At 33.7% G+C, this 19859-nt stretch overlaps 1 protein-coding gene across 1 annotated transcript in view; it reads right to left on the bottom strand.

The window, feature by feature from the left end:
- The window catches only part of LOC106708357 (scavenger receptor class B member 1), a 66289-nt gene that overhangs the window by 40257 nt on the left and 6173 nt on the right, over nucleotides 1-19859 (bottom strand). Inside the window, exon 2 of the mRNA XM_045682372.1 lies at nucleotides 1645-1854. Coding sequence (XP_045538328.1) covers nucleotides 1645-1780 — 136 coding nt within the window. The 5' untranslated portion in view covers nucleotides 1781-1854. The remainder of the gene's footprint in view (nucleotides 1-1644; nucleotides 1855-19859) is intronic.

Below are 19859 nucleotides of genomic sequence, written 5' to 3'. Positions count from 1 at the left end.
AAAAAAAAGAGTAATATTCTATTCAATTCGAACAAGACTTTTATATATGAATCAGAGACCTAAAGTTCTTTATTTAAAAGAGAAAAAAAAAAACAAAAAAACATTTTGTTTAAAAAACGAGTTGTGACCTTTCGAAAGACTCAACGAAAACTTGATTGTCCCCCTAAAACAAGCTCACATGTTAATGAACCGATTTTTGGCAAGTAATTTAGTCAACATTTTTAGGTTAGCAAGCTTGCATAATATTTAAATCTACGTTTCGTTATTTTATTTCTACTGTCTATGCCTTATCGTAGGGCTCCATAGATCTATCACAACATATGTATAAATAAAATTGTTGCTGTGGAATTCTACACTAAAATATATTTCAGTTTAGGTCAATAGCAATAGCGAATAACTGGCAACACAAATTGGATGCCAATTCGTCCGTGAAATGTTGCCACACCGCAAAATATACCAATCTAATACACACTATTACAGTTTCCCGCCAAATTAACACATTGACAGATACATTATTTTAAAGTAACCAAAAGAAAACTTCGTTCGATTTAGAATAATAAAAAAGGGGCCCAATTTTATCAAGCAATTGTCGTCATCTCCCTGCTCTTTATTTAGACAGTTTGTCATACTTTGTTTCAACATTTTAAATCATTTGAAAGCTTATTTCGCCTCGTACTTTCATTAATTTAATGGCGGCTCCACATTAGTGACGTGGTACGACACAAGTCATGCCCACCACAATCACGGGATGTTCATATTCTTTCGTGAAACTCACACACAACACGCGAACTGGACGTGGAAGCTTCTACTGCAATAAATTTGTCTGCTGTGGCAATATAATTATTAAGATGTCCAAAACAAGAAATTATTCTAAAACGTTGGAAAAAGAATATGTTGGATGACATTATAATTCTTTATATTAATATAATTATTAAATAAAATAAAAATAAATAGACTAGCACGAGGTCGTGAATGTCAGTAAAATATCCGCGAACACCGCTTGAACGAGTCGCGAACCCTATGTCGCGGGACAAATTACTCTGATTGGAGAACAAGGCGTGACCGAGCGTGAACGCACGCAAGCAACGCGAAAATCATCCACATTCACATTCACGCTTGTTCACGGGGTTTCACGGTACTAATGTGGAGCTGCCATTATAGTTATGAAAGTTGTTAAGAAATGTATTGGTTGTATAAAAGAGATTGTTTTCTAAACGTGTTAACCTTGTTTGTGTACTCTATCATGTTAACATTGTCAAAGCGTGGTAATGATTTTATGGTGTCACAAAGGTTATTTAAATACAGTATAATCTCACTAATCCGGCACTTCGATAGATCGACACGTCCAATAATCCGGCACCCTCCACCCACGCCTCCCTTTCCCCTCTATACCTGTGCGCTTTGGTGCCTGTGATTATTTCAAAACTAGTTAATTACATATGTACCTACATGTTAATTTAATTGTTCCATAATACATTACATACATTTATTCTCTCTATGAAATGCTTTATTTTATTTATTACCGATGACTTTTTCAGTATACGTAATCCAACATTCCAATAATCCGGCACCCTCCGGTCTTTTATAGTGCCGGATTAGTGAGATTACACTGTACTCGTTTTTTAACCCTTAAATAACACTTACCATGATTTATTTTGCCTTGTTGGGATATCATCATGTTCAGTGGCAGAGTGCGCTTGTCGCCGGAGATGCGCGGCGCGAGGCCGAACAGCCTGTTCCGCGCCGACTGGCCTACCGCCAGGTACTGCTTGTACCCCATGCTTCTTCTCTTCTCTTCTTTATTTTAACTTTAAGGCTCTTTGAAGTCGCATTCGTATGAGTCGATGGGTGTATCTGCAATAAGATTTTTTAAGTTAGCTTTGTTATAACATCAGTTCATAAGTCGAAATATCTCGTCGAATCAGTTCTTAGGTAAATAATTTTATCTTATAATTTTACGTTTAATCAATTAATTGACAATTAACGTTCCAAATATACAATTATGTATTTACTTTGACATGATCAATACAAAATACAAATCATTGAATTTGGTATGATTACTTAATGTACGAATAAGCAAAATAAACGACAGACTTTAATACATACTTTCATTACAGATGTACGTAAATTATGCTATATTTTCATTTGAAACGCTTAAAAAGAAAGATGTCGTCTTAAAGCCCTTCGTACACATGGCAACGTAAATCTTCGGAATCCAGTAATTTTAGTCGCCAAGCGACTTACGTAATACACACAGAGGTTTGTACACAGCACGCGTCGCCGACATTTCTGTCATCGCCAAAGACGTTCACTCCCAATCTTTTTGTCAAGATGGTCTTGAAAAAAGTCGCTGCAATTTTTAGGATGGAGCATCAAATCTGTTGACATATAGTCGCTATGCCTGTACTGATTGAATGCTGTGTACGCCTATTATCTGTATGTTCCTCTGTTTTTATTGTCTGTGTGTTATTTGTACCTGTTCGTGCTTGTTGAACATGCAATTGGTGTACCTCTTTAATAAATAAATAAATAAAAAAAACTTGAGAGGTGTCAAGGGACACCCGGATGGAACGAAGTTCCTTTCGATTAATTAGTGAAGGAACCAATGTTTATTCTATAAATAAAAAACTTCAGTCTTCACAAGAAGTACATTTTATTTCTATGAATTTTCGTTATATATTGTCACGTCGTTGCCATGGTGAAGTAGCGCTCATTCGTCGTTAACATACTTACTATAGCAAAAAGTGTCGTGACAACTTTTCGTAAGAATTTTTTCCGCTTAGCCCCCGCGTTTTCACAACGCGCAATAAGGAACTTCGTTCCAATAAATAGACAACTCGCGTCGACGATTCAACTTTGTGCTGTGTACGAAGAACCTAATACAAAATTGTATTATTTACTCTTCATAGTAACAACTTTGTTACAAATTGGTGACTACTTAAATTGTCATATCTAACTATATATTTATAGCAATTTGTTAACAATTATCGATTTAATAAGTAATTATTAAAATCTAACAAGTCATAGGATCTTTAAACACGCACTCTTTAAACGTGACCGGTTGGAAGCGAGTTGGTCCTCCTAACCGGATAATTAGATGCACGTGGCAACAAATCTAATTGAAATCAAGTATTGCCTTGTGATGCGGATTCATTTCACACACATGTTTGAATTTCTTCACGAATATGTGTGTAGGTCGTAATACAATTTTTTCCTTCATCGTAAGAACGTAGGATAAGCACATACGAGAACCGAAACCACATTGAGGCAAGGGGGGTGAACCCGGAATTGTAGATAACATGTCCTGTGATTAACCACTGCGCCATTGACGTTCCTAGTATCGTATAAGGTTGAATTTCCCTGATGCATTAAGCAACAAGTCCGAAAAGCGATCTCGTATAACTTGTGGTGTTATCCGAACATTTCCATATTGACAGTTACATACAGACAGACAGAAAATAAATATTACTATGGCCATCTGAATTAGTTTTTAAACATCTTACGAATTTTTGACTAATCTATGTAGATAAATAATTAATTTGAATAAATAATGTTAGTAGCAAATACGAGTACTTTCATTGCTGTATCTGTATTAACGACCTTAAGCTTTGAAAGGGTTAATATAATGTCGCGGAGACCGTCTGAGATGCGTCCCTGACCCAGTTGGTCCATCGCAAACGTTGCTCGCCGCGGGTTGTGCGGGCCCCGGTTGGGACATCTCAGAATATTAATGAAATACCACAACTATATTTATACCAAAATGGTAGCCGTCATCAATCGAGTGGCGTTTTGAAGGTTAAAATCGAAAAGAAGTCTTTAGACGTAAAAAAGTTTTTTTTTAAATTGTAATTAAATTAATTATTGTGTTTTCGGCAGTTTTGTTATTTATAGTTTTATTAGCAAGTTAAATGTTGGATATGATTTATTTTGAGTTAAAAATTGTTTTATTTTATATGTTTTATTATGATTTTTCTATTAGATAAGGCAAATTGAATCATAAGATGTTGGACTAAAGTCTAAAGCATCCTTTGTCTATTTTAATATCGTCTTAAAGTAAAAAACATTCATAACTAGGTGTCGCCCACAAATCTGTCCGCGCTGAATGAAAAAAAAAAATTAGTAATCGATGTGTTTTTCCAGACTATGTTCTACATCTGTGCCAAAATTCAGCTAGATAAATGCAGCCGTTCTGGCGATACCTTTTAATAAACATCCATCCATACATTCGCATTTATATTAGTAAGATTAAGTCATTCTAGATGTTTATTAAATTTATACATTAATAGATTCCAATTTATACAACACGTTTTATTCGATTTATTTATCTAACCAACTGGAGTTGTTAATGGCGACGCTACGAAGAATTTAATATCTAAAGCTAGGGTTAACATAACACAGAACAACTAGATTTTGAGAACTTAATTTTACTAAAGATCAAAAATATTTATCATAATATTTATATATAAATTTAATATTAAAAATATATTCAACTAGCTGTCGCCCGCGACTCTGTATGCGCGGAATTAAATAAAAACTTAATAAATAGCCTATGTGTTCTTCTAGAATATGTTCTATATCTATGCCAAATTTCTTTAAGATCCGTTGAGCCGCTCCGGAGATACCTTCAAACATCTATCCATCCATCCATCTATCTAAACATTCGCATTTATAATATTAGTATTATTTACCTTTGGGTTTCGACTGTGTTAATTGTATAATGCCATCCCTTTCATTCTATTAGACAAGACAGAGACAACAATAATGTTGTCAGATGTAGTCGAGTCCTATAGTCACTTTATTTGAGATTATAAATACGATGTTGGAAATGTCAATTTTTTTTCATCTGTCAGAAAATAGATGGTAATAATTTGACGTGACATTGTCGGGAAGATAGCTAATGCATGCATATACGTTAGTTTTTTATATCTGCGTTGACTTAGTCACTTGCGACCGGTAATTAGATATACAAAGCTATCGTAACACCATGAAAGCTTGCCTTAACAGCTAGTGTCATAGGAAGTTATACATGAAAACATGAGAAATCTTGCATTAAATCGTTAATCATCAAAATTACCTTTGTAATTTCTTTACCAACATTTGTAGTTCCTGCCAACATCCTTCGACTTTACGCAAAATATTTAAATGAGGCAACACCGACTTCCTAATAATTTTATTTGGTGCGTTGATTTTACAATAAACTACAGTTAAACAGCTATTGAAAAAATACAAACAAATACTTCTTGTAATAAACTATTGGAAGAATTATATAAATTTAAATTACTTATGTTTTTTTTTTCTTTAAGAAGAATAGTGGATGGGAAATAAAAAAAATTGCCAATTAGTTTTAATAAAAAAGACTAACCTTAATTTACCTTGTATTGACAACCCTAATAACAATGTTGCCAGCTATAACAAACGTTCACTTCCTTATGTTGTTAGATGTTGTGCAACGGTAGAATTCCACTGTTGTGACACTTGTTATAATACATATTGTAGTATATGTTTTATGAAAGACATATACCTACAAATGATAATATTAATTAATACGAGTCTCACTGCATTCCAATTTCATCCTTTCTTATACTACTGGGCTATCTTACTAATATTATAAATGCGAATGTTTAGATGTATGGATGTTTGTTTGAAGGTATCTCCGAAACGGCTCAACGGATCTTGACGAAATTTGGCACAGATATAGAACATAGTCTGGAAGAACACATATGCTACTTATGACGTTTTTTTTTAATTCCGCTTGGACAGAGTCATCAGACTGTAAACGGATACATTGTTGAAGTACATAAACCTCAAGTTCAGTTATAAACGTCTGCTTTTAAATATCTGACGATCTGAATGCTGCAAGGCAGGGATCGAGCGGTGTATTACTACGACCACTCAGAGGACAGGCATGAAGTGGAAGTAATTCCGCATATCGTCTGATAATTGTACGTGTACTAGGTCAAATTGAGGAAAACTGGATTCAGTAGGATGGGTCACATAGGAATAGAACATATCCTCTTTCTGTGTGTCCCCTGCTTAGTCTGTATGTCTATGGGCAACGATTTTAAGAGAATTCAGGTGGCCGCATGATCGTCTGCAACCTTACATCATTAAAAAAAATGTGCTGGTTACATTCCGATCGTTGTACATATGTATTATAGTTATATGATTATATAAAAGTTAATTGTAAAATTCAATTCAACGAAATAAAAAAACAAAACTATGGACCATGAAAGTTAAATAATAATTTCGTAACAAGTAGTAATAAATTAAAAAATAAGTTTTATTTTTAGAAAAAGTTTATAATTACTATCAGTGCGAGTTAATTGTTAATTAAAAATATTTTTACGAGCGTGAAATTTGTTACAAAACGCGATATAAAAAGAAACACATCTACAAGCGGACGGCTGACAAAAAAAATTATATTTGTTTTAATTAAAAACAATGTAAGGTTATTATTTTTTACGTCAATTGTAGTCATTTTTATTGTAAAAAAATGTCTAGCTAGTTTAATTGACTATAAAAAACAATACAAAACGTATCATTATATTGTATTATAACCTAATAACGACACGCTCATGGAAGGTGCATTTTATTCTCTTACAAATCGCTGTAAAACTTAATTATTAATAATTACACATTTATTATAATTACTAAGCTGTAAAAATTGCAACGCCTTTTTTATCGACTACGGTTATTACTATAATTTCTTTGATAATATTAATAAATGCAAAAACAATATGTATTTTGAAAATTATTATGTTTAGATTACATAATTATTAAAAAAAATGTTGTCATAAACTTATCTTAATTTGCTTTGTTATTATTGGAACGAAGTTCCTTATCGCGCGTTGTGAAAGGGGGCTAGACGGAAAAAAATCTTACGAAAAGTTGTCACGACACTTTTTGCTATAGTAACTATGGCAACGACGTGACAATATATAACGAAAATTCATAGGAACTTCGTTCCATCCGGGTGTCCCTTGACACCTCTCAAGTTTTTTTAGTATTACATTATGAGTATACGGATGTTAAAGTAGGATTCCACAGTGAAATCTTGCTGATATAGACGAATGTAACACCAACCAAGCGCAGGACGCGACGCGACCGCGAAGTCTTCAAAATAAACACTCGCCCTGAAGATGGACCCCCGACGGGTCCTAAACTAGTCGGTGCCGTGAGTTAAGCCCTTTTTAATTAATTTATTATTAAGTCTCACGAATGTTTAAACAATTTAATATAACAACATGAAAACAGTGTAGTCTGTAACCAATATGAATCGGTAACCAGTCGGTATTTAATCGAAAATACTGAATTTAATAGTTTTTATTTTAAATATTACTTGTAAGCTCTAAGCTTGTGTTAGAATATGGTTTATGATTCTAACCCACAACTACTTGATCAGATGTAGTAGGTCAGTAAGTGGCTTTCCGTTTTTCATCATTCCATCAATTGAATTTTGATTAAAAAAAACATATAGTCGTTTTGATAAATCTTTTGGTAGTCGGTTAAATAAATGTCGTCTCAAAACCTACACAGAAAGTAGCGAGTTAAAGTGCAAGTCATCTCACTACATGACCTAGACATTTTTTGATTGATAAAAGAAAGTACGACTGTGGAGTGACGGCCTAAATAACTTGTGTGACATTCAGTAATACAATCTATTACTTTCTTCACTTTGCACTTGTACCTTGGAAAGTTATCTAAATGTGCGTTCAAGTGAAGCTTTAAAATATTGAAAATAAATTTGCAACAACGAATTAATTATTTTGTAAACAGAAATCTGCACGGATTTATTTAAACTTATCTACAAAAAAAGCTCTGTAAGTCTGAATATGAGTAATATTTATAACTAACAGTTGCTTGCGACTTCGTCGTCGCTTAATTAAAAAATCTATTAAATAAAAAAGCCTATGTCACCCGGAGACAGTGTAACATCCCAACAGTAAAATAATTTTTCAATTCAGTTCTGTACTTATTATTTATTATTACTCAGTTTATTATTCAGTTCTGTACTTATTATTTATTATTACTACAGAGTCTATTCAATGCAAACAAGCAATTAAATCTTTGCTCTTTGTAATAATATAGTTAAACTAAATATTAAATAATATAGCAATTACTCGTAAATGTAAATTTGCACATGACGTGCATATTTCTTTTTAAACGCAAAAATTACGTAGACGGATATCAAATTAGATAAAATTAATTAAAGAATTATAACGAAAATGTGCAATTTGTGAATAGTTAACCTTTTTATTAGAATAACTTAATTCATATCATATCTACTTACTGTGGGTTTCTAAGAACAAAATCTACGTTTAAAACATTTTGGCATCAGAAACAAATTCCTTTAATTAAAACAGTTGAACTCAAAGTCATCAGATAAAAAAAAACTATCAAATTTATTAAACGCTGAATCTTTGTCAGATCTTCCACTGTTTTTAATTTAAACTCTGCCAAGCAAATATTTACTTTACAGCAACATGTATAAGTCATAAAATGCCAAAACATAAAATAAAAAAGAAATTCTGTCCCATTGACAACAAGAATCGGAATGTTGTATGAGTACATACATACAAACATATAATCTGCGACGTGCACTTGAATACATCCCGACGTACGACCTCCACAAGCGATAAACTTTGGTTAGAGACAAACCTCTAGAAGCGAGAAAATAACGATCCCTTGGACTCTCGCTTATCCAGGTTCGACAGTTAATGATAATGCATTTTTGATTTTTCGTTAAATTGATTGAAATAAGTTGATTATACTGCCTACCCCACTGGGTCACGGACATATGTCTGACCACCTGTGCAGGGCGAAATGTCAGTCTATAATATGCCTTATTAACGGTCGTACATGAGAGGGAAAGCAGCTCGGTCCATTGACCTTTGTTATGACCTTGCAAATGATCAACGTCATTAAACCTTCAAGTATATTTATTTATCGTGATATAACTTTCTATATTATGTACTTACTATAATTATATACACAAGATAGGCTATAGAAAGCATATGTAACTTGTGTTTTTGCCTGACTTAGAACAGCATCTGTATACATTATATTATGACCACAATATAAACGGCTGATGAAACTTCGACGAGTATCCCCGGAGTGTCTTAGGTATAAATTAATAGCAGGACCGAAGTAATACAACAATGTATTTTATTTTATTAATAACAGTCTGTCTTCTTGATTTCTTGTATATAATACTAGCTGTTGTCCGCAGAATTAAAAATAAAAACGTAATAAGCCTGTGTGTTTTTCCAAACTATGTTCTACATCTGTGCCAAATTTCATTAAGATCCATTGAGCCATTCTGGAGATAAATTCAAACACACATTTATACATTCATCTTAACTTTTGCATTTATAATATTAGTAAGCACATTTGTACAAGGTGTTCCAATTCAACACATCTGAGACTAGTGACGCGCGCCTTCGGCCGATGTCGATAGTGTCAATATTTCATCGACATACTTAAGTCGTGTCGAATTTTGCAACATAACGAAAGAATGAGAAGAAATTAAATAAGAATTCTAATCCTATTCGGTCGCGCGATGTTGCAATATTATTTGTTTGAACAGAGTTATAATAAAAAATGGCTCTTAACGGTTTTATATTTTAAAAGATTCTTTTGATTTATTACTTTAAATATTTATTTTAAGATTAATAGTTCTTTTCGTATGATCGTATATTTGTTCATGTGATTTATAATAATTTAACACGTTTATTATTTGAAATATTATCTAAAACTGTGTAATTTGATAAGCTATTTATTTCCTCTACGTTTATAAGAAATAGAGATGATTTAATTTTATACCATAGTCGTTAAATCATCTATTCGAGTGTTTGTTTGACTGTTGTTATCGTATTTACTATGAGATATTATAACCTCTTTAATGTGGTAGAGGTTGAAACGTTTTAAAAATATATAAGGTTCGTTAATCATTTTGCCTGTAATAAATTGAATATGAATATCTATGTATGGACTTAAAAAAATGACAAAAATTTCCTAGAAATTATTATATGAACGGCTATTTTGAAACATTGTGCTGTATCATCAATAAATTTATGCGGGAAAACCGCAAAGTCGCATTATTTTATGGTAATGAAAAATGTCACTCAATACATTTTATTACTATTTCTTGAGATGATGTTTATAAACAATGTTGATTCTTGTTCTTTAAGGGCATTAAAATTACGATAAATATGTTGTAAGGTAATTTGTCTTTTTTATAAAATTGTACAAGGAGTCGGCTGCAGAAAGACAGCAATTAAACATGCTTACATACTAATTTATACAGACTATTTTTTATATAAGTAAGCATTTTTTTGTCTTTGAAAACCTTATTTGCTTCTGCTTTTTATCTATAATTTGAATATTGATTTTTAAAATGTTATTTATGGTATACAGGAATTGAAAAAATGTGTCATAAGTTGCAGACTTCACTGTTCTAATTGAGGGATGTAAACTCTCGCTATGTTTGTTTGACCTATAAAAAATAAAAGCTATTGTAAGAATTTATTTTCCCAGAAATAAACAGAATGTTACAAGACGTGTGTTATAATATACGTTGAAATTAAAGTCTTATACAAAATATTAAACGTACGATTTTTAATAATAATTTGACATATGTTACTAGCTTTTACCCGCGACTCCGTCCACGCGGAATAAAACAAATGCACACAAGATAAAAAAAGTTCCTATGTCCGTCTCCTAGTTCTAAGCTACCTCCCCATCAATTTTCAGCTAAATCAGTTCGACCGATCTTGACTTATAAATAGTGTAACTAACACGACTTTCTTTTATATATATAGAAGATGCCAAGATAATACGACAAAATAATTGCTCACCACACTAAGCCTAGTATAGCCTGGTAATAACATACTAAGCAAAAAGTTTTAGGTTAAATAAAATTAAAAAAAGAGCAATTAATCTACGTCTATGCTCTATAAGCATTTTACTCTATGACTAATCACTGACCTCAATAACGAGTGATGCCAAAACTATCAATAATAAAGACGTAACAAAATTATGGTCGACTAACTAAGATCAATGTTACCGTGAAATTCCACGGCCGTTAAACTTGCTTAAGCGTAAGCTTGCTTTAAAAGTTGCTATCTCTTTTTTCCAAAGAGAACAAGAGTGATGGGTATGTTTGTATACAAGTGTCATGATAGTGGAAATGCACAGTAAACTTCAAAAGATCTGAAAGTTTAACAGTTCTGTATGTAGCGGTGGGGATTTGACGTCCCAAATTGAGTGCAGTGTAGAAAGTCATGTAACAAAAGATGAACTACTGTGACCACTGAAACTATCGACTCTGGATATTGTTCTTTTAAATGATAAACTAGTGTTACTAGATAACTAATATAACTAGGTATCTAATATTTAAGCTCCCTGATTAATTTAAAAACTATGATTGACTCCAAACACGTGGAGTAAAATGTTAAAATGTTTACTAGATTTTATACTACATAAAGGTGCAACAATTTTCAGCGTTCAAACTAAACAAATCAAGATAGAAATTTTATTTATCCAAAGAATCTGTGGTCTAACCGTGATTAGCTAAATAACCTGTAAAAAAGTATTTTTATCTTATTCGTTCTCTCTGTCAAAATAAAGACTAACGTTATGTACGTTTGTATGTATGTACGTACGTATTTATTATGTTTTATATGTACTACGAATTCAGGATTTTTTTTTTGTTGACGCGGGGAATGCATTTACGCACTTCGCGGTCCTTGCTGCGGGGGCAGCAGGGACGGATTCGTGTGGGACTCCCGGCCTTATAAGGCCGGACTACCCACTAAACCTCGCGGTGTTCTCCTTCGCCTGACCGGGCCGTGGCATCTACGTTAGTTTATCCACGACCCGGCTAGGGGAGCCCCTTGGTAGGGGGCGAATTCGGGATCGGATCAAATTCGGTTAGCTTATACATGTGAATTCGGGACATCCTGTATAAAAGTATCGCAATAGTCGTGTAAAAATGTTTTTTTAATTATATGTATGATATGTGCCAATAACAATAATGAGAAAATTCAACACAATGAAACATAAGATGTTATTAAAACGACAAAAAATAGGGAAGGAAACATAAAAAGAAATATATGTACTACTGTAAAAAAAATGAATAATACATGAACTAATTTTATGATTATCTGGTTTAAAACATATTAAAATACGTCAGTATTCTCACATAAAACATATCGTGTGACTTCTAACTGCGAATTCTCTACACTAAATATAGATTTCTGTTGCTAAATCTACGCTTAACTTTACTATACTTTAAACGACTGAGTGTGAGTGTGAGTGCAGAACGTTAGGGTTCAATAAACGTGATAGTTAAAGTTGAACAAAAAAACAGCCGCCACTTAAATGAGAATGGATGTCAAGTGTGTGCCATTTTTGTTGCTGGGTTCCGTTAATTTTACGTTAAGTTTTTTATTCTCTCGTTGTAAGAGTCTTCAGTTCGATGAATTGGGTACTATGACCGAAAATTTATTTAAATATAAGCAATAGAATATATACATATTAATTTATAAATGCGAATGTATAGATGGATGGATCATCCATCCATCCATCCATCTACACATTTTGGTTGAAAATATTCCAGAACGGTTCAACGTATCTCGATGAAATTTACTTAAAAGTTTAACATAGTCTGAAAGAACACTTAGTCTACATATAAAGTTTTTTTTTTATTCTGCGCTAACGAAATTCGAACTGGCTTTTTAGTTGATTTATAAATCACAAGACAGATAATATAACATCTAATCTATAAATACTAAAGTTTGGATGGATGTATGTATGCTTCATGTTACTCCGAATGACTGAACACACGCTTCCTTTGATATCGGGAAAATGCACGTGGAATTTTTTTGCCTGATAACTGCAACGTAGAAAATAGAAATGGCTGCGGACGACTCATTTACCTAATTATAAGTTATTCTTGTTGTATTTCAGACACATAAGAAGGTCAGTGGCGCTGTGGGTTGAGCACCTTTGATACCATTTATGGTTTCGGTTTTCACAAGTTAGAGAAAACGGTACCCTAAAATATTAACAGTTGATTGATTCTTTTTTCTTATTATGTTCATTTGGTAAACACAAAACTCATTGAAATGTTACACCGTTACTTTCAATTTCAAACCATTTTGAACTTTAAAACATAAGTAATAAAGTCTTATTATATTTGACGATTTACAAATAATCATAGACGTCATTGATGACCCCTGAGCTGTAGCTACGTGTTATTTAAAAATACATTACTTTTTGTCATTTTGACTTATTATTCTACTAGCTGATCACGCGACTTCGTTCGCGTGGAATAGTGTTTTTGATTAGCATTTTATAATGCTACTAAAACAGCTCTAATTTTTTTGCCTATTTTTGCAATCTTTTAAACATTAACATAAACTCTATTTCGAATTAAAAAGTAGACCATGTCCTTTCACAGAATCTATTATTTAGGCAAATTTCATTTAAATCGGTTCATTAGTTTTGGCGTGACATTACGACAAACAAACAGATGGAGATATTTTCGCATTTAAATCATCAAAGTAAACATATACCAGTATAAAAAAAAAAAACAAAAGACGTTTCTTATGGATAAAGGAAAAATACCATTAGCTTTTCGAAAGATTTATACATAAACAAACGTTTTTAGTTTTGCCAAAGTACTTTGTGCGCAATTTCCTTAACTGGTGACAACAGTGTACAATAAATTATTTTACTTTTTTGACAAGTCGAATCCTGCATGTCAAAGACAAATTAACTAACGATAAAAACTTAAAAGTAACCATTTATTTTAAGTTTTTAGGGGAAAAACCTTTTCCAACATCATAACAATGTACGAAAGTTTGTTTAGGTATTTCCATCTATTTCCCCTTACCCTCCAGGGGTAATAGATGTCAAAGTATTCCCCATATGAAAATTATAACATCTTTGTAATTTTTTACAATCACGTCGATAATAATTTTAATTACATAGATTACTAGCTGTCGCCCGCGACTCCGTCCGCGCGCAGTTAAAAAATGGGGGGGGGGGTTATGAAAAATAGATGTTGGCCGATTTTCAGACCTACTGAATATGCTCACAAAATTTCATGAGAATCGGTCAAGCCGTTTCGCAGGAGTACGGGAACGAAAACTGTGACACGAGAATTTTATATATTAGATTTAAGTTAGTCATTTTAAAGAATTGCTTATTATGTTATTGCTCACGTATTTAAAAGATTTATTTTAAAAAATTATAACACTTTTATATGTAATAGTACCGATGATATTCAATTGACATTATATACACTACTAGCTTTTACCCGCGACTCCGTCCGCGCGGAATAAAAAATAGAAAACGGGGTAAAAATTATCCTATGTCGGTTTCCTGGTTCTAAGCTACCTGCCCACCAATTTTCAGTCAAATCGATTCAGCCATTCTTGAGTTATAAATAGTGTAACTAACACGACTTTCTTTTATATATATATAGATGTTAAATATTTGACAGGGTTCACAGGGGACATCTAAGGGTTATATTTCTGGCGAAACAGATTGATTAACTCGTTTATTTTGATCAGGAACAGTGAAATACCATGAAATTCATTTCTCGGAGTTTCATTTGTAAACAGGTAACTTATTTGTTGTTTTCTTATTAACTAGCGACCCGCCCCGGCTTCGCACGGGTGCAATGCAAAATATACCTACTACAGAATGTCCTTATACACAACGTTCACAGCGTTCACATTAGAAACCTTTAAATTTATCAGTGTTTCTCTACTATATTATGCATTTATTATACATACAAACCTTCCTTAAGAATCACTCTATCTATTAAAAAAAAACCGCGTCAAAATCCGTTGCGTAGTTTTAAAGATCTAAGCATACATACGGACATACAGCGAAAGCGACTTTGTTTTATACTATGTATTGATTTGTAATTAGTTCGCAAATCGACCATATTTGCGATTTCTTTGCAATAGCTTGGAAAATTAGTGTGAAGTAGAAATTTTCCAGTTTAGCATATATGTATTTATTTCATGTATTGTGTTATAATCTAGAGATATAAAACTTGTTATATTTATAGCTTCATCAACTGGTATAATACGAAACTGTGTGAATAAGTTCCATGATTGTGTCTTGACCTTTGAATAATTTAAAATTTATGAAATTTAAATTCGTAATTAAGTAATTTAATTGGTAATTTTACTAATATTATAAATGCGAATGTTAAATGGATGGATGGAAGGATAAGTATTTGTTAGAAAGTATCTCCAACTCAACGGATCTCCATGTAATCTGACAGATGGATGTAGAGTTGTAGAGCATAGTCTGGAAGAACACAAAAGCTGCTTATTTAGTTTTTTTTTTAGTAGTCGCGAGTGTCTACTTGTCTAATATATAAAATTCTCGTGTCACAGTTTTCGTTCCCGTACTCCTCCGAAACGGCTTGACCGATTCTCATGAAATTTTGTGAGCATATTCATTTTTTAATTACGCGCGGACGGAGTCGCGGGCGACAGCTAGTTAATTTATAAAAGTGTTTAAAAGAGACTTAATTTATTTCAAAAAGTTATCAAAGAAACATAGCTTGTTATTATAATATTTAAGATAACAGTTGTCTACGAGTATTTTTTTTTTCGGCAGTAGAATACAACGGTTATATTAATTTTAGCATCACATTAAGTGACAGGGAAAGTGCAGTGACCGGTGGCTGCACGGGCACTCACCGCAAGTTATTCCGGGTCAAGTATTTCACAATGTCATCATTACCAAGGAAGGTTTTTAGGCGTATTTGAGTGTCTGTTTGCTCGTTTGCCACCTTATGACATAAAAAAATGGCTCTTATCTCAACATAAATAATACCTCTAACGAAGAAAGAACTAAACGACAATTATCTATTGAAACTAAAGTTGGTCAGTCAATTATTCCAACAACAGATGGCGCTAATAAAATAGGCGCAAGAGTTATAAAACACTATATATTATAATTAGATTAATTAAGAATAAGAAAACATTAATACCAACGTAACATACCAAGGAAAATTATTTAAGTATATTATATTTTTGATGTAACAACTGGCCATCGAGAACGCCTTCACCTAATTAAAAAAAAAGTATTATAAAAAAGTAAGAACGAGAGTTTTAGACGCGAATGAGAGTGTAAAATGTGATACGCAAGAAGTAACAACGAAATTGATTGTGCTCATCTATATATATTAGGTCCTTACATATGAAATTGGCGTTTTTCGTACTGGCCACTTTAATCACGAATTTCTCCTCTTTGGTAAGGAATTCCAAATTCAAACTTGTACAGCTATAGACTCATGTATTTGTGGTTCGATGACCGTCATTCAATCGTTTTTTTTTCTTCTGTTTTTTTCTGTTTGCGTCACTCATTTTACAAAATGGAAAACTTAAAATATCGCATTATTTACTAGTACGAGTTCCGCCGTGGCACTAGTGCTGCGGAAACGACTCGAAGGGTGAATAATGTGTATGGCGGTCGTGTTGCAAAAGAAAACACAGTTCGTTTTTGGTTCCAACGTTTTCGTTCTGGAAATTTCGATCTGCAGAACAAGCCCTGTGGACGGCCTGAGACTCAAGTTGATAATGAAGAGTTGAAGGCTATTGTGGAAGCGGATCCATCGCAAACCACGTCCGAGTTAGCTGCAGGCTGCGATGTTAGTGATAAAACTGTTTTAATTCACTTGAAGCAAATTGGGAAGATTAAAAAGCTTGAAAGGTGGGTACCTCACGAATTGACTGAAGCAAACCGGCAAACGCGCGTCGACTGTTGCGTTACATTACTAAACCGGCACAATAATGAAGGTATTTTAAACCGAATCATTACCTGTGATGAAAAATGGGTTCTTTACGATAATCGGAAGTGCTCAGCGCAATGGTTGGATCCTGGTCAGCCAGCCAAATCCTGCCCCAAGCGAAAATTAACCCCAAAAAAGTTACTTGTAAGCGTTTGGTGGACTAGTGCCGGTATTGTTCATTACAGTTTTCTCAAATCTGGCCAGACTATTACGGCTGATGTCTATTGTCAGCAATTGCCATCCATGATGGAAAAGCTAGCGGCTAAACAATCTAGGCTGGTCAATCGCTCCACGCCACTGCTGCTTCATGACAACGCTAGACCACACACTGCGCAACAGACGGCTACTAAATTAGAAGAGCTTCAATTGGAAAGTCTAAGACATCCTCCGTACTCCCCGGACCTTGCTCCAACAGATTACCATTTTTTTCGAAATTTGGATAACTTCTTGCAAGGGAAAAAATTCAACTCCGATGGGGCAGTCCAAATCGCCTTCAAAGATTTTATTGATTCCTGTCCGACTGGTTTTTTTTAGTAAAGGGATCAATGAACTACCTATGAGATGGCAAAAGTGCATAGAAAATAATGGTTCATACTTTGATTAATTAAATATATTATATTAAAAAATATTCGACTTTTTGTTCCTCCCATACAAAACGCCAATTTCATATGTAAGGACCTAATATATAAAAGAAAGTCGTGTTAGTTACACCATTTATAACTCAAGAACGGCTGAATCGATTTGACTGAAAATTGGTGGGCATGTAGCTTAGAACCAGGAATAGGACATAGGATCATTTTTACCCCGTTTTCTTTTGTTTTTTTTTTTCTTCCGCGCGGACGGAGTCGCGGGTAAAAGCTAGTGTAATATAATGTTACTAGTGTACTACTAACGAAATAAAGAAGAATTTATAACAGATGGTACTAACTCATATAGGAACGGCTAAAACACTCACGCACTTATATCCGGTGTCGGCACTGACTAGTTTCGAGCCCATCGAGGGCCCTTCATTCCTTCGTCGGCTTCATCCCGGCTCCCGACAGAGAGCCGGGCGCTCATCGACGGGCCGCGTCCGTAAAATAATACCAGTCCCACTCACCCTGATGAAGGGCCCCCGATAGGCTCGAAACTAGTCGGTGACGACATCGGATATAAGTACGTGAGAGTTTTAGCCGTTCCTATATAAGTTAATGATAATGTCTCACAAAAGTTTGAATAACAGATGGTACTAGTTTACATTTATCCAAAAAAAAAACAGTCTCTTTTTGTACTGTAACAACAGTAACTGTTGTTTAGTGCAAATAAATTATTTATTGAGAAAATTCAGACAGGTGTCAATCTAAAAGAAAGAAGACAAACCAAATTACTGAGCCTACATAATATAATTCTTTTCATATATCTTGGCGGACCGTGGTAATCGCAGCGCTCCGCAGCTTTTCCCCCGTATCCCGCTTAACTTTAAAACTATGTTCTGCACAGTTCTACACACGCACGAAGTAAAGAGCCACAAAGATATTTGAAAATTGTAATATTTGAAATTTTACACATAGATAGTTACGTAGGCGAGCATTAAGAAAGGATATATGAAATTCATCCACTAAAATTCTGGAATATCGTTATTTCAATAAAATTAAGTACTTGGACAGTGAAAAACAACATAATTATTCGGTATAAATAATTCACTATCTATTTAGGCATTTATGAGAAATTCAATACGATTTCTGTCCTCTGTTTACATTTATATAATACTAGCTATCGCCCGCGACTCCGTCCGCACGATATTCAAAATAAAAATAATTAGTAGCCTATGTGTTCTTCCACAATTTATTCTACATCTGTGCCTAATTTCGTCAAGATTCTTTAAGTGGTTCATGAGATACATTCAAACAAACATCCATTAAAACTTTCGCATTTATAATATTAGGAAGATAAACATTAACATTGATAACTTTACCTTGAACTTTTGCTTTTTTATTCATATTTTCGTCGTTGATAAAGAGGTTAAATACGTTCATCTGCACGTTTTATAAAGACTTACGAAAATGACTAATCTTCTTCTGTTATAGTAAAAGGTGATAACGAACTGGCTTCCACCGAAATTAACTAATAACCATGATTTATAAAAAATCCGCGCCGGAGAGTCAAGATATAAATAGGTTGACGTATGTTTAAGCTAAAATGTATTTGAAACAATAAGTTTTTTATAGTAAGGCCCTTACTATTTATGTTTATATCGAACTAGCTGTCGCCCGCGACTCCGTCCACACGCAGTTAAAAAATGGTGGGGGGAGATATGAAAAATAGATGTTGGCCGATTCTCAGACCTACTGAATATGATCACAAAATTTCATGAGAATCGGTCAAGCCGTTTCGGAGGAGTACGGGAACGAAAACTGTGACACGAGAATTTTATATATTAGAAGAAGAAGAAGATTGTTCAGGTCAATGACGGACTGTTACTGGCATTATGACTCTGTTAGCAAATCATCCGTGAACAGTTACAAAATGGCTTCCATTGGAATGTAATTATAATTAGTACTGTTTCCTGTAATACAAAAGAATTGAAGCAGTCGTTAATTACTCAATTATTTTGTAATAAAAGTCACGACAATCGACTTATATCGATTAAAATTATATGTATTTCAAATGTATTTAATAATTATTATGATGTACTATTACGTTAGTCCTCTAGTAATTTCCCTTCCCACCCCTTTTCTAATAAGGAAAGTATGGGAAGGGGAGGCGGATTCTCTTTTTGTGCGTCTCCTCCTTCGTCGATTGGGGGTAGGCAACGTATCTGCAATTGCGAATGTCTATGGGCAGCGGTCGCTTCGCCATTTCGGCGAATTCATGTGGCCGCTTGCTCGTTTGCCATCTTGTAATATAAAAAAAGGTAAGAAAATTGAACGTTTGAATTTAGAGCGTCGGTGGCTGAAGGGTTAAGCTTTTGACTTGCAATCTGCAGATCTTGGGTTCGAATCCTGCCATATACCAATGTGTTTTTTGATTTACCTAAGTACATTTATCCGACATTCTT

Source organism: Papilio machaon, chromosome 19 (genome assembly GCF_912999745.1).
Source record: "Papilio machaon chromosome 19, ilPapMach1.1, whole genome shotgun sequence".
Lineage (NCBI taxonomy): Eukaryota > Metazoa > Arthropoda > Insecta > Lepidoptera > Papilionidae > Papilio > Papilio machaon.
Note: the sequence above shows the minus strand (reverse complement) of the source record. Positions and strands in the feature narration are given on the sequence as shown.